We start from the raw sequence: 22,640 nt of genomic DNA, 5'->3' as shown, positions 1-22,640 counted from the left end.
GGGACTGTATTCTTGGTAATCACTCCTTTCTTCTACACTCATGTAGGTTCAGATTCCGAACCTATGTGATCTCTTTCTTGTTCTCATTTTGAGGTTTGTCAAGGATTTGAAGAGGTGGTTGCTTGTCACTTTGGCAGCCCCTCTTTTTCCTTTTCTTTATACTTTGTTCTATTTAAGAAACAAAGACCGAGACTTGTACTTATTCTTACTTTTGTCTTTTATGTATTTAGTGGTTTGTACACGTGACGATCAAACTTTGGTGATTCTAATAGAAAGAATAAGTTTTTCTGCTCTATCTTGTTCTTGTTTTATATTTACACATTTCTGTCGATTTCGTTGGTTGAGATTAACTTGTCTGGTGAGAATAAACAAATGTCATCGCGTCTATTTTTGGACCGTGGCACTCGCAAATCTATCTCCTAAAATCTCCCACTTTCCCTCGAATAACTTCACTAAATTAAAATTAAAATTCTGAAAATTTCATTCATCCAAAATTTTCAAAATTATAGCTATGCAAGCCAATATTGTATAATTATACAACTAAATATATTAGGTACTTTATATATGTATATTTATTTGGTTTAAAATATACTTTATTGGCACATATTTTCATAATTTTAAGACCCATACAAGTATGCAATATATACTTCAAATACAAACACAATACAAATATGATATACGTAACAACTTGTTTGATTTGTCCAATTCAATTTATACAAAATCTATAACATATAATTTATTCATAAACATATACGGTTATATCATATTGTTTATACAGAATACACTTCAATTATAATTTTTTTTTTGTATAATCAACTAAAAAAATTTGAATTATACAAACGCGAACCAGTATAGCCATTAAAAATATTGCAACACTACGTAAACAGGCAAATTCTAACTTAGGAGACCTATTATATTTTACATCACAGCTATTTATGAAATTTCCCCCATTTTTGTATGAACTGAAATACGCTGGCTAAAAGGAGCAAGACTTGAGCAGATTGGACAGGTCATATGGGCTAACATAATCGCAGGCCCAAATAATTCGTACCAATTTCACTCAAACAATTCCAGGGCCGAACTTGATTCTATAGCATTTCAGAGTTTTGTAGAATGCACGGTCCAAAATTTAAATAAGCCATAAAAATATAAAAGTGATCAAAATAAGTCACTATTTTAGTAAGTAACTAAAATAAACTTAGTGGAAGAAAAAGTTTCATTTTATCCAATTTTTTAAACTTTTTTCGTTAGTGTCATAACATAATTTTTTAATAAATAAAGTAACTTTTTCTTACACTTTATAAAGTGGAACTTTTTCTTGAAAATCTTACACTTGGAAGAAAATCTTTCACATTCTAAAAAATTACTTTACCTTTTCACCTTCTCCTTCTCCATTTCACTTTCATGGCTTCCAAAGATTTTTTTCACTTTGAAAATTAACATTTGATGGTCTCAACCGACAACTGAAGCGGCCCCACACTAAACAAATCAAAATTTCGAAGTAGCACAACCCGACAACATAACAATTCGACCCTACAAATTATATAAATTAGGTATTTCGTTAACATCTCATATTTTCTTTACTTTGAGTGTGTTTCATTTTTCTCATTTTGTATTATTTTGCCTAGTGGTTAGGATTGTCCAGTTGAGTCTGTTGTGTAAGTAACTGTGTTTTTGTCCCATCCGTTTTCTGAAAGATTATGAAGTTCTAATTTGATCACTTTCAATTACTCAAAAGGAATTACACTATATATTTTTCTTTTTCTCATTCAATTCTACTATTATTCAGTACATATATAATCATCCTGTTAGGAATGTAGAAAAAGAAGACTTAAATTCTATGTGCATTCAATTACTATAGTGAGTTAGGAAAAAAAAATCTTTAATTCGAAAGAAACAAAAGGAATTACACTATTGGATTGGTTCTGCAAAAATGATGTTTTGACTGAATTAGACCTTTCCATCTCATGTTTTTAATACTAGATGAACACTCAAATTCATTTTTTCTTGCAGGCATTTTTTAACTTTACCACGTGCATTGTGTCCAAACTATCATTTAGATCCCATCAAAGTACATAAATAACAGTAGAGTATTATTTTTATGTACATAAAATGTGTCTAGATCCTTAAAAAAATTGACAACAAATTTTCTAATATTAAATCAGTCGATATATATATAGGCTTGTTTGTCTAAGGATTATCTCAATGAAAAGTTTCATATATTAATTCGATATTCGATAGATACCTTTTCAAAATTGAAATTGCACGAATGGTTATAATTATTGAGCATTACCGGTCACTTTCATTGATAGTTTCGTTTAAATTAAAATCATATCGGCCGGTAAGAATATTTTGATGATGAGTAATGTTAGGAAAATCAATAGAAAAACGTTGTTGACTAATCTTAGGCTCCTTCCTAACATAGATTTCAAGTATTGTTAACTTGATTTGATCTATGTAGTCATTTGGAACCCTCAAAAAGTCGGCCAACGATTCGTCATTTTAGATAATCCACTCTCCAAAATTTACTTCTTTTGATAAAAATGAAGTAGGGTATTTTCCTACTATAATCAAATTATAATCTAAACAGTTTATACCCATTCTTTTATAAATTGATGAAATAAATTTATTATGATATCGAACATTAATTGGATATTTAGCATTGTGTTTGGGAGTTAAATTAAAATAAACGGCATTTCCGTCATGTATAATTTCGACATCCCAATAAATTAAAACTTTAACTTTAGGTGTAGAAGACATATTTTTTTGAGATTGAAATGAACAAATATAGAAGATTTTATGTTGTTGGTGCTATCGACTATATTTAAACGTCCTTAAATAGAGATTGAAAGATTTTTCATAATAAAAAAATAAAAATACATAGTATAGTATTTTTTTCCATTTCTATGATATGTCGAATCAATATAATTGTATGACAACACTGAAAAAGCTTCTTCAAAACGTAAAAAATATTCCTCTTATAAAGTGTGTAAGAAAAAGTTCCACTTTATAAAGTATAAGAAAAATTTACACTTTATAAAATCTAAGTTTTTCTTCCACTTTATATAGTGGAAGAAAAAGTTTCACTTTATATAGTGGAAGAAAAAGTTCCACTTTATAAAGTGTAAGAAAAATTTACACTTTATAAAGTGTAAGAAAAAGTTCCATTATATATTAAAAATACACATTATGACACTACCGGAAAACATTTGAACAGTTGGATAAAGTGAAACTTTTTCTTCCACTAAGCTTATTTTAGTTACTTACTAAAATAGTGACTTGTTTTGGTCACTTCTATATTTTTGTGGCTTATTTAGGTTCCAGACTCTAGAATGCAAAATATTTTCCTTAGCAGCCTCCATTATGCTGGATGCATAAAGAAAATTTATGGAATAGAAATTCAAGCGAGCACCTATGGCTTGTCAGGAAGCATCGTTCTTACAAGTTAACTGTACTGAAAGAAACTAAACAAACTTAATTAGATTGATCATGCAATATTCAGCTGTATATGTTGTTTACTATGATATGAAACACGAAGGAAAAAAAAATTAGTAGATCAAGCAAAGATATCCATTTCTTTCAATTGTGAGACTCCTTGGCCACTAGAGGAACCCATACTATACTTGGTCCGAAATATTCACACTGCCAGACATTGGATGAACAACCATTTTACCTCTTAAAGAATGAGATAAAGGGAAGATTGGCCACCATCAGGGTATCTCCAATCAGCTGAGCATGGTTGGATGCCCAGTCTGTAGCATCCTCCTGATCACATCCATCCCAAAAGCAGAATCTGAGGAACTGAAAAAGGTAACACAAAACTTAGCTGGAATGTTAAATTATTTTAAATAAAGCCACATATTTTCAAGATCGTATAACCTCATCTATTTCGGGAGTCATTACCATAAATTAAATGCAATTGGCATCTAATCATGGTAGAACTAATAGACTGAGAGCCTAACATGCACCATAGTTTCATCAGCTAAATAAAATGTCTTATTGCGTGACATAAAGTAAGGTCAAGAGTAATTTTATCCTCTATATATGTACCTACATGTTGAAATATAACCACAACACTCAAACGATTGAGTCAAACCAGAATCATAGCGCATTTCTTAAGGTGAAAAATTGTAATTAGTGGTCCATTTCCAAACTACTTTTCATCGCACAACTTTGGCCAAAGGAAATAGTTTGACTGCACAGAAACACCCAAAACTTCGGCCACAAAGGAAATAGTTTGACTCGACAGGAACACCCAAAACTTTGGCCAGAGGAAATAGTTTATTGACCAGCCATTAGAAGTAGAAGAAAGACACTGATCAGAGTATGAGACCCACAATTGAGTGTGCGTTTTTCGGAAAACAACTATTACTCAGCTACTGATATAGCTAAGACTTCGGCTAGAGGATATAGTTTATTGACCAGCCATTAGAAGCAGAAGGAACAAAACCTAAGTTGCATTGACTCTTCATATTCGGTGCCGCACTTGTGTCGACACGACATGGGTGTGGGATCCACCTAATATGGTTATTCGCTTTTGGGTACTTTGACTAAATCACTAAATTCGATAGTGAATTTAGAGACAGATACAATGATATTTTAAATCAAAACAAAAATTAGGGTAAAATCCTAATTTACGGGAGTAACTATTTATTGTTAAAAGATATTTGTATTAGAAAGACCGCAACCAATCATGTTGGGCGTTCGACTACTGAAGCCATCCATCTTGTATGGAGATTGTTGGAACATGGTTTTCATTGACCTAGAAAAGGCATGTGATGTTTGTAGAGATTAGATGTTTATATGCGGCTTATAGTGGGACAACTAAAGACATGTATGATGGAACCAAAACTCAATCAAAACAGTGATAGGTGATTCGGAGCACTTCCTGATCGTTATGGGATTGCACCAGGAATCAGCCTTAGCCCATTCCTTTTTGCCTTAGTGATGGATGTATTGACATGATACATTCAAGGGGAGGTGTCGAGATGTATATTATTGGAAGATGACATAGTATTGATTGATGACATGCCTGGTGGAGTTAATGATAGGATGGAAGTTTGGAGAAAGACACTAGAGTCTAAAGGTTATAAGTTAAGTAGGACTAAGACAGAGCACCTGGACTGCAAGTTTTGAGACTTGACATATGAGGTAGAGGTGCAAGTCTAATGACTTCCCAAGAGAGAAAGCTTTAGGTATCTCGGGTACGTAATTCAAGGAGACAGAGCGATTGATGATAATGTTGCACACTGTATTGGAGTAAGTGGGTGAAATAGTGGCTAGTCAAATGTGTCGCCAAGGCTTAAAAGAAAGGTTTGCACAGTAGTTAGACCAACTATTGTATGCGGTTGAGTGTTTGGCCCGTCAAGAATGCCCATGTTCAAAAGACGAAGGTAACAGAGATGAGAATGCTCAGATGAACGCATGGACATACTACGGAGATGATTAAGAACGGAGTTATATGGTACAAGGTGCGAGTGACCTCTATTGCGGACAAGATGAGGGAAGCCATGTTGAGATGGTTCGGACGCGTGAAAATGAGGTGCAACGATGCGCCAGTGAGGAGGCATGAGAGGTTGGGTAAGCCGAAGAAAAACTAGGGCAGATGATTAGACAAGACATGGCACAACTTCAACCACCTGAGGCCATGACCCTAGATAGGAAGGGATGGAGGTCAAGTATTAGGGTAGAAGGATAGTAGATGGTCGAGTGTTGTCATGCTTCTAGTAGTATGATTTACGCATCACATTTACGTATCGCGTTGTTCTTTCTCCAATATGTATTGAATATCTGTTGCTACCTTGTTTTGTGCATTGATATATTGTCGTCTCTTTTTCTTTCAACTGTTCTGCTTTTTTGAGCTGAGACCTACCCTCCGCACACCCACTTGTGGGATTACACTAGGTATGTTGTTGTTAAATTCCACAACCAGAAGGTGCTTCAAAGATGTTTATAGGTCAACATCACTGCTGAATGTGCAATGAACTCAAGAAGTCTATCAACACCACTTATATCATTTGCAATAGCAATGTTACACCAAAAAATCAATAAGGAAATGCATTTGTACGAAATAATTACAGATTCAAACTTGCTCTCAAAAATTTGTGCATTCCTTTCCTTCCACATAGTCCACCATAATTTAGGCATATTTTTTAACTCTATATTTAGATATTTGAATTATTTTTAGACGAATTCCCGCACCCATATCCATGCCATCCAATCTTATAATTTAGATCATAAAGGATTTGACCTTTAGATCGCATCCATATAAAGAAGAAACAGAGATCTGAGCACTAGACTCATCACCCATGACAGAGTATGTGTCTTTGGCAAAAGACAATAACTGAGCGAGTGTTATAGCCAAACTTGAGGCTCAAAAACCACATACATCCTACAAAAACTTAAATCTTTCATAAAAAGATAAGTTTTAGCCAAATTAACATATTAACAAATTCAATCATAGCAAAAGTGGCACATGTAAGTGCATTACTTGTACAAATGAGCATATATGAGAAAATAAAACCACTAGAGTGGAAAGAACATATTAGGCTATTAGCCAAAATAGTCATGCAGGTTATCAGACCCAGAAATAAGTGTCTACTCAACAAACTGCACTGATATCAATTTAAGCTATAAGTAGGAGAAGAGGAACATTGAGACTAACATAGGGTGGAAGACTATAACGAGTTATCATAAGCCTATTCCACTTCCACTTTCTACTTATGCGGACAAGGAGAACATCAGCACTGAAAATAGTCTTTTTGCCTTAGGTCAATTAACCCCATAGATGTGAAGAATTTGAAGATATTATATCTCATGTAAAGGATATTCATATAAGCTGATAACCTACTAACTATGGCAAGAAGTTGAAAACAAATAACATAAATACCAAATTGCAGTACCACAGCAGATTATAACTTCATGCAGGAAGAAACTCAAGAAAAACAAATGCATTTTGGAATTCTAATCAATATAAATCAGAACATTAAAGCAAAACCGACAGAAACTAATCAATAATGACAGTTTGAAGTCAATAATAGCAAACCACTTGTATACTGATCTATGATGAGTAGCAGAACTTAATTACATGTTCACAACATAGAGAAAGGGGAAATTACCTTGAGATAGTGATCTCATAGGGAAATGTGACACACTCAAGATTTGAAATCGCAGGAATGTGGTCCTTTTTCTCATTTACAAATTTTATTATCTGAAACATAACTTCACGAAGAGATGATTCCAACACTGTTCGCCGAGCACTCCTCTCCTCAGATGCACTCTCTGCAAAAAAAAATTAAGGTTATACCTGCCTTTACAAATTGACTAATGAACAAATTGTAAAACCACATGGAAAAAATGTTTGAGAAAAAAAAGGAGAAAAAAAGTATGGTACCTCCTGGGTCAACTACTTTTGAGAGATGAGATTTGCCAGGATGTCCTTTCGGGTGATGAGCCACATTCAAATTTATATACCAGTGTTCCCAGTAAAAACGTTCTACTTTGGTAGTGAACCACGAGGCTTGTTTGTTTTTGACTTCACAGAAGGATAGGCAAATCTGCATACTTTCTCCATCCAGTTACACAAATATGTATGTTGAGGTTACAACAGAAAGTTCATTTAGATATTTAGATCAATACTGATTTCACTAGTGATTAAAATTCCACAAGATACTTATATCACTAGTCAAAAGGTTACAGGCAACAATATCCTGAGAAAAAATGCAACATACAATAGAAGAACCAAACAGTACGGAATAAGAACCCACCATAAATCACAAGATATTCTTATGACCAGAGAGCATATTGAAGAAAAAGAAATGGCTTTAGTCTAAACGATTGGGAGATTGGTAGAGTAGCAGGACTGTTGAAGGTGTTGAATTCATTCCCAGGTGTTTCAGTGGGACCTGATAGTCCAATATGGAAGCTATACAACAAAGGGGGCTTCACTAAAATCCTGTTACTGGAAAATGAACTCTAATCAGACAATGGGAATGGTGTGGCCATGGAAGCTAATCTGGAAGATTAAAATCCCTCATAAGGTGTCATGTTTCTCATGGTTGGTGATAGGCATTCCTAACTCATGAAGTGTTACAGAGAAGTAGTATACAGGTTTGCTCAAGGTGTTACATGTGTGAAAAGGAGGCAGAGGTTAACAACCACTTATTTCAACATTGCAAAACAGTTGTAAATCTGTGGGACATGTTCTTAATGTATACTTGGAGTTAGCTGGGTAATGCCCAAAACTTCTTTAGACATGCTGAAACAAAGCAAAGGAATGGGCAGAAGGAGAAGATCAAAAGAGGATGGTGGAAATGCATTCCAGCTTGCATCTTATAAACACTTTGGAAGGAAAGGAATGGAAGATCCCGTGATGGGCAAGCTAGCAGCATTCAAAATATCAAGATGAAGAGTCTGACTTTGCTATATTTTTGGTGTAAATAGGACATGGCGGGAGAGGCAGAAAGTCTAGTGGACATTGTAGGAGAACTGTAAAGTATTTTTTGGTTTTTGTTTATCATGATGTACCCAGGGGTTGTAAATCCCACCATCAGTTTTTCTTGATGAGTTTTTTGGTGTGAGTACAAGGTTACCGTCATCAAAAGAAAAGGAAATGGCTAGTAGAATGTGTAAAACACTGAACAGAACTATAAAGTAGGAAAGTGAATGGCCATTGGCCAAAACAGTGATCATCACCAACAGAAACAAACTGCAACCACTGGCTAACCTGATTTTTCCTGTTAGGGTGCTTCTCGACTCTATCAATGAATAGGGTAATCTTCTCTTCAATTTTCTTTTCAACCTCCACATCACCACACTGTGTCTACATAACATAACATGAAAGAACAATAAACCAAAAGTATACCATAAAGTAGTAAGTATCAGCAGCTTATACTGATCAAAAAAAAATATCAGCAAATTATTGCATCACTATAAAAGATCTATCAAAAAATAGGGAAAGGATAAAATAAAAAAGAAAAAGACACACGATATATTACAGTATTACACCAACCTCTCCTTGAGAGTAACATAATTTAAAGGACCTCGCTTTTGGTTCTATATTATATAGTGATTTCCCTCTAATTCAATGTGTCATTAGAAACGTCTTCCACTAATAGTGAACAATTTGTTTGACCATTAATTCACCTTCTCTTGGAAAAAAAATAGAATATATTAGCTTCTAATGATAACGCATAGTGGTCATCTACTCCTTTTCCAAAATTTATGATGTCATATCCACATCTCATGTCTCGTCTTTGAATAATCAAGACTCCTCCAGCCACAATACCTTATTCCATTTTTTTTCATACACCACACTGATTTCAAAAGAAAAAGAAAACAAGGAAAAAGAGATAAAGCCTACCATCTACCAATATAAGAATTTATTACTTACATATGTAATGTCAAAAAGTTCCAAATCAACATCCTTCGGCCGCAGCAGGCCTAAGGCTCTGTGGAACATAATTGTATGCAAAATACCTGCAATTGACCATTCGATTGTTTAGATAGAGCTGCAAGGTGTATAAAACTACAGTCAAAATTGTTAGGAACTCTGAGCCTGCAACCATTGAAAGATGAAATCTAGGAGGAACTGACCTCAAAGCAGCAAACAAGAAAAAGCACAGAAGAAAGAATGTCAAAAGCAGAGTCTTTAGAACACATGAACAATGTGACATGTGAACAAAGTTGTTCAGCTATTCATCAACATAAGAAAAAACTTTTAGGCTGAAATAGGTATCTTGTACAACTAAAGATCTTATCTAAGTCAACTCCGGCATGTGATTTTCATGCACTAACCATTTTAATCTGCGCGACTTCCTCTATATCTTACTGTTCATGATTTCCTACCATCTAATGCCTCCATTTCAAAAAAGAAATATCTCATCTTCAACTGTTCATGGTTTCCTACCATCTAATGCCTCCATTTCAAAAAGAAAAATCTCATCTTCAATAGGAACCAATGTGTAATCTAGAGAGGAATTTGTTATTCAATTCTAGAATTAGACATCAAAACTAACCAATACAAGCCAAAGCTGAGATTATACACAAAACTTAGTCAAATATAAGCTATGAGCTGAAAGTTTATCCATCATATTTCCCTAATTGCACATGAACTAGAGCATAGACAAATGTGCATATGTGTGTTGGTGTAGGTATATATAACATTGTCTGAGCAGCGGATTAATCCGTAGAATTCAAAACATAATAATCACTAATAAAGCAGTCGATTAAGGAATTGAACTTACATCGGAGGACTTCTCGTATCTCAAAGTGCTCCACATCCTTCAGCAAGATAACCAGTGAACAATTACACGAAAATCAAGCCAAAGAAAGAGAGAACTCAGAGCTCATATTCACATAATTCAAAGGTAGAAACTTACAAGTTCTTTTAGCTGACAAACTTCGCAATTCATGATTGATGATTCCTCTTTAGTACTTCACAAACAAAGCCGTGATTGATCGAGGAGATAATTGTAATTATAATTATAGTAAACCCTAAAGTTGCAGTTTGAATTTCGCCGTGCGAACTGGAAAAAAGCACAACTGAATGAGCAATTTGCAGTTATCTTTGATTACAATTCATGGATTTCACTTTGGACTTCTTCCGGAGTTAAATTAAATTAAACAGCAAAATAAATCTCGCGCAAATACTGAAAATTAAATAATGGGGAAATTTCATATGGCAAACGGATTTTATAAAATTATATTTTGTGGGTATAGTTTAAATACATTTTATGGGCATAGTTTAGTTTGTCAGGTGACTCTAAATTTGTATAAAATGTTTTCTTTAATTAAATTTATACAAAAAGTTATCTTTTTAATAAATAGTAACAGTAGCAAAAAAAGATGGTAACAATAAATCCACATANATATAATGTATTGATTATATTGTATATATTTGAGAAATTGTATATAATTTTTATACAATATTTTTGTGTAACTAATTTGTGTTTCAAACTGTATATGACCATCATAATATATATTTTTTAATTTTTTTTAGGTAATCTGTTTGTATACAATATTTTATTATGTTTCTATTTTTTCTTTTGTATATATCTAGGAATTTGTAGAATGTACAATAATTTTGGTATACATATTACAGTTATATATGTGCATCTGTGATTTTAAATTTTTTTAAAAAATATATAGTAATGATTTAACTGATTGTATAATATTCATTTGTTAATTGTATATATAGTAAGCTTGAAATCTGTTTCTACATTTGAGTGTGTAACGTTTATATATACAATATTTTATTAAAGTTCATAATTTTTTGTATATATCGACGAATTTGTATAATGTATTATAATTTTGTATATGTACTATAGAGTGATTTTAACAAATTTCTTTTATACAAAATTAAATAATTGTATACAAATAGATATTGCCTCATAAGACTTTGTATATATTACCTTAATATACAACCTACTATATACTTAACTTTAGTAATTCATATACAACTAATAGAATACACAATTGAGAACTGTTTCATAATACTTTGTATATATTACCTTAATATACAACCCACTATATACATAACTTTGTAATTTGTCTAAACGACTTTGTATATACTACATTAATATACAAATTTAATATATACTTAACTCCAGTATTTTGTATATAACTACTAAAATATAAAATTATAATATACAATTATAAATTAGGCATATTCCTATAACTAAATACAATTGATTTTTGTATATATATACAAAAACAAATACAACAGGGAGCTTTTAATATACAATTCACTACTACCCCCCTATTAACTTATTATACTAGTCATTATATACATAACTTAAATAATCTGTATAAACTAATCGAATATACAGATCCGTACAATAACTAATGGGATATACATATAACTAAGGGAAGATACATATAACTAAACATGTGTGTATTAAACATGCAATATACTATATACAATTATGTGAATATACAAACATTACTTAAACAAATAAATTTTTGTATATTGACACATAAGTAACAAAATATTCTATCTAAAATTGTGTTTTAAGCCACTACCTCATGATCTTGATATTCTTCGGATCCGTCAATTTCAGATTCACTCTCCTCTGAATCACTGGTTAGTTTTTTCCTCTTTGTTCCTCTTTCGACAATTTTAATACCTCTAGCTATGACATTGCTAACAACTTTTTGAACGGTCATTGGGTCATTTTTTTTCTTGGATCACAATTCTTGTTTTGATTGTTTATCTTGAACTTGTTTGGATTTTGCCATAGACGCTACATTAATCCCAAAATTTTGAGTTAAACCTATTAAAAACGAGGGTAAATTGTCAACAAAATTGACATGCAATGAAATACCTCTGGTAATCCTCATAGATGAAGATGATTCATCCATTCCGATTTTGAAGAATTTATAATCTAATAAGAATGATTGATTATTTCAACAAAAAAATATGAAAAAAGTAAGAAACAAAATACATATACAATTGTTGAATAAGGAAAAAATAAAAACAATTGATACACGCCTAGATTTTAGGGGTTACATGTGAAAGTTGAATTCAATATCGGAGGGAGAAAGTGATTTTTTTTGTCAATTTGAAATTCAAAATCGGATAGAAGGAGTGATTATAGAAGAAAGAGGTGGAATATGAATAGGAGAGATAATATTGATTTGTATAAAATTATATACAAAATCAAAATAAAGGTTTTTTACGATTGGTTTAGGAATAGGTGGTGGGTCCCATTAATTATGGCAAAAAAAAAAACTATAATCATAGAAAGAAATAAATTAAACTATATCCTTATTATATAATTACTTAAGTATGTTTGCCATCCTATGTAATTTTTCCTTAAATAATTTGTATTATTGTCGAGAAATCGAAAAGCCAGAAACTTTTTTTAGCTGAATATTAAATAATTTGTATGTTGTCGAGTAATCGAAAAGCCAAAAACAATTTTTCGCTGCCCAAACAAAACGAGGATAAATAGTAGAGTTTTATTATTGATTATGATTTTATAATGTTCTTTGATAAAAGTTTAAAGCACTTGTATTTAATGGAATTCGAACACAAGACCTATTGGTTAAGAAGGAAAGAGTATCACTCCAAAACAATTTTAGTTGGTAACATTGATTACCTTCTTATTTAATAGCAACAAAGCAGTTTTTAGATTTTGTAAATAAAATATATGATCTAAACAAAAATATATTTATATATATATATATAGAAAAACTAATATATTTTTAGATAATGCAGGAAGAAGACAAATTGATGAGACCAAATCCTAGATGCTGATCAGTGATCACAGCCAAAAGATTGGATAAATGGCAAATGGACTGCTATGCATTTGGATAGGAAGTTCAATTAATTGGATTAGCTCTCTTTTTTCTTTTTTTTTTGCCAAAATAAAACACATAAAAGCATTTAACCAATAGAAAGAAAACAAATTAAAGATATTTTGTGCCTTAATTGTTTTAACAAGCCATACTTTTGGATAAATATTTGAAGGGATTATTTAATTTGTGGAAAATTTATTTCGGTATTATAATGTGGAAATTATATTTTTAAAAAGATTATCCACATTTCAGATAGAATAAAATTACACCAAATTTGAGATATTTATTTATTCTAAAACTAGTTATATTAAAATTAGATAAAAGAAAATTTAATCTCAAAATATCCAAGAACCAAATGATCAGTCAGGTGGCAAGCAAACATCTTTAAAAGTAATACTGATAAACTGTAGTATGAATATGTCAGTTTAATAATATTAAATCATACATGATGTGAATAATACATCTTATATTTTTGTCCAAAATAGATAGTATAAGAGTAATTATTTACATATTCTAATATTTTTAATCATAGATACACCCACGTATGCTAAGTGACCCCAAATTATGTTTTTGAGATAACCACGAAATGATTGTAAGATAATTAGAATTTCGCATTCTTTTTATTTCTCCTCTCTTCATTTTTCTCAAATTTCTATTTGAATAAATAACACATGAAATAGATTAAAATAAATAACTAAGATTTAATTCTAATCATGATTGAAATAATATATATTATATTATATATATTATATGATTTAAATAATATATATTATAGATTGAAATAAATTTTTAAGATTTAATTCTAATCATAAATTTAAATAATATATATTATATATTTAATTTTAAAAATTACTATAACCCCACAATCTTAACAACATATTGTCTTGTACGGGGGGGGGGGGCAATGTTCTCTTCTTAAATTTTTTTATTCAAGGATGTTAATTTAATTTTCTTTTTAAGTTAATATTTTTATTGCATTTTTTCCTTTAATTTTTCTTTATAACCATTAGCTATTGAAGAGTATTATTTTTCCTATTTTATTTCACCTTTTCTTTTTTCTATTTCCTCCAAAATTAACATTAGCTATATATGGCAGCAGTTCAATATTTAAAAGAATCCCACGTAAAAAATAAGTAATTAAGAAGAATTTTTTTTCTATGTTTATGGACAAGATAATATGTTAATAAGATTGCAAAGATTATAATAATTTTAATACTAAATATATATTGTATTTATTAGTTAAATCATGGTTAGAGATTTACTTTGGGAAATTAAATCTTAGCCGTTTATTTTAACCTATGTCATATGTCACTAATCCAAATAGAAAATATTGGGAAAAATACTACAATATTGATATTAAATTGGAATTATAAAGTAACAAATAACTTATCACAAATACTGTGTAGTGGCTTGAAAGCAATTTCGGCCTCACTCCGGTGCAAATCATAGTAGATGGTCGCTCCCAAGGTTCTACAGTTACTCTCAAACATGTGCTTTTGTGGCTGAGAGTTTGAAGGTTGGTCAAAACCAATTGCGCGAAAATATTCTAAGAATAAGGAGAAAGGAGGAAGGAATTTTTCTCCTCTTTTTGTTTATGTTGGTAGTGTTATCTCTTATGCTCGCTAAAGCCTCTTATATAGGATTTGCAAGAGAAGGAGTTGCAAGTAGGAGAGTTTAATTTTATAAACGTATTGTCAAGGTTAATGACATGAAAGGTCCTTGTTTAGAATGGATATATCTTTACCTTTACACGTATATTGAATTTTTCTCTTTGCATTACATTTAATTAATAAAGTTAGAATAATTAATTCAACGGAAACTTGGGGAAAATTGAGAGAAGCGAAATGGAGACAGGAGCTGGATCCAACATATTGGTGGTTAAAAGAACTCATCTTTCATGTTCATCGGGCCTTATACATCATTTATCATGGAATGTTTCATAAGGCTGTTTAATAAATCTTTTGGCCAAGGTTCCATAAATATAGTAAAATCTTAAACATCAAATATGAAGTTACTCACAAAATATTTGCTTGCCAACATGTGGAGCAAGTAGTTTCTTTTGCCGGCATCTCTTGTAGTCAACCTCTTATGACCAAGAAAACAAAAATATGAAACCAAATTAAGGATGTCGAAGAGCAGCAGCTTTGCCACAGAGAAGAGCATTGGTAGGTATGTCATATTCATTAGCTAAACTGGCTGTTGGATTGTATACCCTCAGGTAAACCTGTTGTCCAAGATATTGTCTATCCCACATTGCAGACCTCAAATTCCACATTCCTTGGTTGTCCAAAGACACATATATAGCAGTCCAAGATTTTGGATAAACCTGCAACAAACATTTCATCCTGAAGCTTAGAAACTGCAAAATTCAGCTTTCCATGAATAATCAATAGTACTTAACTAAAATGATCAAAAATGACATATATTAACAGTGTCGAGGATTTTTATAGTCGTCGAGGAAGCTGGAATTACCTGTGTAGTATGTCTAGTAAGAGCATCAACAAGATTATACCCTTTTCTACTAGCTTGTGTCCAAGTACCTGATCCGAAACTGCAAATATTAACAACAGGAAGAGTAAGAAAACTAAGCCAACCTTACGCCAAGTGCAGTGAATCAAAACCTTTTGATGATTACGACATACCCTACGACCCAGAAATCATAACCGTCAAGATGCCAAGATTGCATTGTGTCTTCATTGTTTTGGAAAACGATTTCGAGGAACTCATGGAGAGAAGATGGCAACACAGCTGTAGCTAGGTGTGGAGAATCAGCAGTGGGAGCACTTCGAATGGAATCCAAAGTGAACACTCCGGGGATGTTAAAGTGATCAGCAAGCTTCAGAGGAGTGTCAGGATTTATGTAAGAGATACCATTGACAGCGTATCTCTGCTTCCCGCTGATAAGTGGTGCAGAGTTTGCAAGCAAAATTGTCCTTGAAGGTGTAATTTTTCCATAATGGAATGAACCCTGAGGATTTGGTCTAGCTGCATTTGATGTCAGATTCCACCTTCAAAACGAAAACAACTTGGGTTATGAAAAGTTGTAATCATCTGAGCTGGGAACTTTTCCTTTTCATATTCCTAATTATATGTTTGGTTAAAAATGCTAAGCTGGTGCAACAGAATAATCATTCCCATTAAGGACACTGCAGCAGGAAAACTCATGTTACTTCCCTTGCAAACAAACAGTTTACCTCTCTGAACTGTTCTCACGGTAGTTGCTACCCTTGTTATTACTAAAATATTTAAGGTTACCCTTCACCCTAGCGATCTATGAGCGTCCCTTCATGGTGAATCAAGCGAAAACATTCACTAAAGTACGGGACTAACTACAAGAAAGGAAACAATGATTCTAAAACTTGGAGAGGTCATAATGCATAGATGTGAGGAGGCAGCGAATGCACATTGGATGATGTGTACCTGATTGTTCTGGCTTGCATCAACGACCACTGAAATTGATTAACTGGAGCAGCTGGCACAGGTCCAGATACGGGTGTTTGAGAGTTTGTGTAGTGGAGCACTGAGGTGGAAGTAAGAACAGTTGTCGTGAACCTTGTAGATGCAACAATGTAGTAGTCCTTTGGTGATTGATCCAATGTGACAAGGATAGATAAAGATTGACCAACATGGACATCAAAAGAATCGTATAAATTTTGAATGACATGTGATCCTTCAACCTCTACCAGCTTCATCTTGTGGCCCTGAATTCTGAAGTTAATGGTTGTTTTCAAACCCACATTTGAAATCCTGAACATATATGTTTTGCCTGAAAATCAAAAGCAAGATTGGTGTTGTTAATGAATTGTTACTTATAGAGAGTACAACAGCAGCACATTTTGATGGTGAATGGCAATTCAGTAACGAACATAGGCATTAGAGAATATAGAAATGCTGAGAATAACCTTGATCGCCAGTGAAAGTTGACTGCTTTTGGCCATTTACAAGGAGACCATCTGGGAAGGGAAGAGACTTCCCTGAATCCAATATTTGCCGCAATACCTGCAAGTCCCCAGGATACGAAAAAATCTTCATACATGAGAGCAATGGAAAACTTCATGTAATTCCCTTCAAGCAGTTTCCTAAATCAGTTTTGACATTTCCTCAAAATTCTTAAAAATGAAAACATAACAGATACATAAAAATCTTTAGATTATGGCGGAAAGGTCTGAAAAGATGTCCCAGAGATATCAAGAAAGAATGCTTTTATATATATCATTAGATGAAACAAAAATTACGGTCCTCAATAAGTTACTTCTAGCATCTGACTGATCAGGGGCGGAGCTAGAGAGAAAGCTACAGGGTTGGCAGAACACAATAGCTTTGGTCAAATTTATGCAGAACCAAGTAAGCTATCTTTTTTAGAATTCAAACCCCATAAACACAAACTTCTGGCTCCACCGATGTGACTGACGGTAGCTAAATTTAATAAAAGAGAAGACTACAAGACATAGGCAGTAGACTCACCTTATGACTAGTCTTGTACCAATCACCAATAAGCAAACTGAAATCTCCAGCAGGTTTTGCATATGGAACGGGGATTACAGATCTAGCATAAACATTAAGCACTCCAAAACCTCCAGCAGCTCTGTGCAGTTGAGTTGAAGGGAAATAATTATAGCTCCCAATCTGATCTTTAGGTTGAAACTTGTAAATGTAATTTCTGTTTGGAGGAATAGGACAATTTGTTCCCAAAACACCGTCTTGCCAAGAGTTCTTTCTCTGTTTGATTCCGTTCCTAAACATGATAAGCAATATTACATTTAACACTTCCGTTTCTGACTCTTCTACTAATGAACACTCAAGCAACAGAAACATCATGAGAATGCAGTCATCCTAGTCAGTTGCCACAATCCAAAAGGGGAACACATTTTGAAAGAAACAAGTCCAACAACAAAGCCAGTATAATCCCACAAGTGAGGTCTGAGGAGGGTAAGATTTATGCAGCCCTTGGCAACCCTCCTCCTTTATCCTGACTTGGGACCAGCAATATGAACGAGCTCACACAAACAAGCGCAGTAAACGAAATTAACCACGAATAAGTGTTAAGAAGTTAAGGCCATATTCAAACAAATGTAAGTACATAAAGGGAACTCACCATGTCAAAAGAAGGGGCTCATCCAACTTATTAATCAAGTTGAGGACGATATTATCATTAGTGACAAGGTCAAGCCTAGGACCAGGGAATTGACCATTGATAAGGATTACCTAACAAGTTCAAAGATCAAAACTTTTCATTAAAAAAAATGAAGTTCTTCATTAAGCCATATCAAAACAAAGTGACAAAATAACACAAGATCAACAACTAAAACGGAAACATAATACTAACCTGCTGGGGAGTACCTAATGGAGAAGCCATTCCATAAGTGGCAGTCCATGTGAAGTATTTATAAGGATCCTCTGCTTTTACCACAGAGACAGCCCAAAAAATCAAGATTCCACAAAGCAAATGAAACAAAGCTAATTTCCCCATTGGAGAAGTGGTGAAAGAATAAACACCCAAACCCCTTTTTAAATATACCTGCAATATCCAAGTTAACATTACAATGTAACACATCTTCAAGTACAAAAGAAACAATTAGAGATGTCATCAAGAAATTCTTCAACATTTTCAGCTCAAACAAGAATGTAACAACAACAAAAGAAAAGATAAAAGCTTTAAACAGAACAAGAAAGGAACATACCAAGTTCTTGAAGTGTCTAGCTGAGTATTTCTAAAGGAAAAAAAAATGAAAGAATGGTATATATGAAGCAATTGGGCTCTTGATAGGTTGCTTCACTATCTATCTTCAGAAGTGAAGCAGTTTGAATATGAAGCAGCAGATAAATAATGAATGGGGTATGTAATAAAGATACAATTAGATGGGCCTAGCTATCTAATGCCAACTCTCATATTCGGCGTATTCACGCGTTTTCACATATTTATGGCACATTACCTGCTTCCTGCTACGGCTTTTCGAAATTCAATTTAACTAATATTATAAATGACACTACTTTTCTATATTAATATAATAAAAAATATTGATTAAAATTCCTACTGGATAAACAAAATATGACCAGTATTGATGTTGACATTCCCATCTTTCTTTCTATCATTTTCATTTCTACTTTTGCCTTCATTTTCCAGGTGTAAAGATTAAAGAGAGAGGGTATAGAAGTTTAGCAATGATTAGGTAGTACAGCAGCCAGCAAATAACACTGAAAATTACAAATATGGTTGCTTATGTTTGGGTAAGTTCAAAATTATTCCTTCAAAAAATAGCACTTTTTGTCCCTATTATATTTACAGAAACTTTAGCTGCCTTTGTGGAAAAGCAAAAAATTTAAAAAAGAAACTGAGGGAATATTATTTATCAGATTACATAAAAAAATATGATTTTAACTTGGTCTCGATTAACATTTATATCTTTCAATTTTAATTATATATAGATAAACACTTAAATATGTATAAATTTCAATATGAGTGATTTCCTATGTATTATCATATCATGTAGGACTCATGTATCGAGTTATTTAATTTTATATATATTTAAATATCTATATCCGAAATTAGAAAACATAAATATAAAATTAAATTAAATATTATGCCTTATTTATTCGGTGAGAATAAGAAAAACATGAATTATTAAAAGGGAGAAAGAGGATAAAAATAATTATGAGGGAGCCCATGTGCTATGTTGGTTGTTGTGTGTACGTATTATTGATTTGGAAAGTATGGGGTCCAATGGCTACAAAAAATGCGTTAAAATTAAAATTTCATGCAAAAACAATATCCTTTAAAGACCCAATCGTTTTCTTAATTTTATTTCTTCTTATTTTGCCTCAATTCTGTGCTTTTCTGAAGCCATATTTTTATATCATTTCAAAATTAAATTTTCAATTTTTATTTAGAGTTAGATTTTAAATTTTAAACTCTTTTTTTATAAATATGAACAAACATAATTTTGTCTTCAATTTTATATTTATAAAATAGAAGTCCCCAACCCCAATCCCTATAAAAAGGACATATTTGCACCGACTATTCGTTTTATGTTCTCTATAAGTTGTACATGAAATTATTTTACTCAATTAAATTGAAATGTGTTTTTATATATATATATATATAATAAATTTGATAAATTGATTGTACTTGGACAATTTTTAAAGTAAAAATTTAAGGAATCCCATAGTGTAATTCAATAATTACATTCTGTCCCGATAAATTTAGTATTTACAAAAAATCCCTTAAATTTGTTGTTCTGTGATACTTTAGACTCTAGTGATACATGGTAAATGATACATGGTAAGTTTAAACTGTTGAGAAAAAATGGGGAAAAAACGGTACAATTAATGTTGTTACTAAAACAGCTTAATTTAAGGTAACAGATCATTAATCACCATAAAATCAGCACGTAATTGGATATTAATTTCAAATTTTGAAAATCAAAGATTATATCATCTATTTTGAAGTCTATTTATCTTTTCAATCTGGCTTCTTTAAATAATTGTTGATCATTTCTAAGAATCCTTTGAAATCCTTAAAGTACACTACGGTCAATTTGACAATAAGAATATATAATGTTTCTCTTTAGTTATAATTGAATATTGGGGTTTCTCGCTTTTATTTTATGTATGTTATGCTTGGTTGAATATCTGTCTTTTTTTTGTGAACGATGCACTCTATTCATCCAATAGTGTTCAATACAAAACAAATAGATGATAACTATCTACACTCCTATCAATTACAAAAAGTCTATACATGCTACAGCTACAAAACACGAGAAACAATCTTACATAGTGAATAAAAAGACAATACAACAACTTCTCTAATTACAAGACCTAAGGGTATGAATTTGAAGCAAGTAAAGGTCTTTGGAAGCTGGAGATGCTTCTGCCTCTGGTGTTTATATGCAGTACAGTTTCCTTGCATAATCAGTCTGCTGAAGATACTCCTCCCCCCTGGAATCTGATCACATTCTTGTCCTTTAGGAAATTGTTGTTAAAATTGACAGCAAACCTTATGGGATGTGTTGGTATCTTTTTAATCTTGTACTTCATTGGCTGCAATTTGAAAATAAAACAACAAATTATAACGATATTGAAATATAAATACTAAATAAAACAACTAATAACTTACTGATACATGGTTTCAGTTTTCAGAAATTCATACTACATGAAAAACATGTGATACATGTCTACTACATGTATCAGTGAATTAACTAAAACATTATAACATGTGATACATATCTAATACATGTATCAGAAACATCTACTAAACAATATACACACTGATTCTCTATGTATCATCAAGTACAGTTGATGACGCATTTATTAAATTTAGTGAATGATACATTATAACAATTTTCAAAACATGTATCAGTACATCAACTAAACAACTAATACCTTACTGATACATGATATCAGTTTTCAGGAATTCATACTACATGCAAAACATGTGATACATATCTACTACATGTATCAATGCATTGACTAAACACTGTACACACTGATTCTATATGTATCATCAAGCACAGTTGATGACGCATTTACTAAACTTATTGAATGATACATTATAACAATTTTCAAAACTTCATGATACATATAAAATATTATGATACACAACAAATTCATGTATCCATGATATTGTTAAATCCCAGATTTAACTCTTTCAAACTGCTGAGTGCTGCAGATATAAAACGGTTGGCTAACAATGTGGAATGGTTTTGCTTTAGTCAGTTCTTTTTGGCAGATAACAAATGTCTTCCACTTACCCAAAAACTTCTCACATCCATCATCTAAAAGGTGAGATCTATTGACATTTAGCGACTTCAACGAAGTGAGAGCTGCATTATGATAAACGAACTATCAGAAACTTCAACAACGTGATGGAATCCCAGAATAGAGAAGTAATTCCCCGAAAAATTCTCTTTTACTTCATAAAGTTTGTCCCGCAAACTAGTCCTAGTAAGTTAACATGGAAATTAAAACAGTAAAAGCAGACCTGTGAGGTAATCCAAACATGACGCAGTAACAACAGACCCTTCCAAGTTTAGCACGACTAGTTTGTACAGATCTGTAAAAGAATGAAATATTATCAAATCCAGATTACATCTTAACGTAGAACAAAAAGGAAATGTTAACTTTACGAAAAGCAGCCGAAGAGACTATTAATTGAGCTTCTTACAGCCAGAGTCTTTGTATGAATCCATCTGAAGATTCATAGGATCATGCAAAAAGAACTGAAACTTGATGGAGAACAAAACGGTAGAAGTTAAGAGAAGTTGTCCTGCTTCCTGAAATTTTTACTTTTTTAAATTTCAAATTTTTTGAATTTTGAAATTCAAAATTTCAAAATTTGGTCTTTT

General features: G+C 32.2%; 3 protein-coding genes across 3 annotated transcripts; all 3 read right to left on the bottom strand.

The window, feature by feature from the left end:
* Positions 1-3,371: 3,371 nt before the first annotated feature.
* On the bottom strand, positions 3,372-10,663 carry LOC107009286 (autophagy-related protein 101-like). The gene is made up of 7 exons (XM_015208598.2): positions 10,380-10,663; positions 10,245-10,281; positions 9,392-9,477; positions 8,726-8,821; positions 7,394-7,556; positions 7,119-7,281; positions 3,372-3,801 (listed from the first exon to the last, which is right to left on the bottom strand). Exons 1-7 carry the CDS (start codon positions 10,410-10,412, stop codon positions 3,726-3,728), a joined length of 654 nt encoding a protein of 217 aa, XP_015064084.1. The 5' UTR covers positions 10,413-10,663; the 3' UTR covers positions 3,372-3,725.
* Positions 10,664-15,157: 4,494 nt separating this feature from the next.
* LOC107011500 (L-ascorbate oxidase homolog) lies at positions 15,158-19,149 on the bottom strand. Its single transcript, XM_015211024.2, has 9 exons — positions 18,981-19,149; positions 18,626-18,817; positions 18,395-18,504; positions 17,764-18,034; positions 17,202-17,298; positions 16,720-17,065; positions 15,942-16,307; positions 15,772-15,850; positions 15,158-15,625 (listed from the first exon to the last, which is right to left on the bottom strand). The coding sequence occupies exons 2-9, from the start codon at positions 18,767-18,769 to the stop codon at positions 15,419-15,421; spliced, it is 1,620 nt and encodes a 539-aa protein (XP_015066510.1). The 5' UTR covers positions 18,770-18,817; positions 18,981-19,149; the 3' UTR covers positions 15,158-15,418.
* A 2,490-nt stretch (positions 19,150-21,639) lies between these two features.
* Positions 21,640-22,640, bottom strand: LOC107010675. The gene is made up of 3 exons (XM_015209967.2): positions 22,460-22,640; positions 22,277-22,348; positions 21,640-22,118 (listed from the first exon to the last, which is right to left on the bottom strand). Exons 1-3 carry the CDS (start codon positions 22,494-22,496, stop codon positions 21,922-21,924), a joined length of 306 nt encoding a protein of 101 aa, XP_015065453.1. The 5' UTR covers positions 22,497-22,640; the 3' UTR covers positions 21,640-21,921.

The sequence above is a fragment of the Solanum pennellii genome, chromosome 2 (assembly GCF_001406875.1).
Source record: "Solanum pennellii chromosome 2, SPENNV200".
NCBI lineage: Eukaryota > Viridiplantae > Streptophyta > Magnoliopsida > Solanales > Solanaceae > Solanum > Solanum pennellii.
This window is presented reverse-complemented; position numbering and strand designations above follow the sequence as displayed.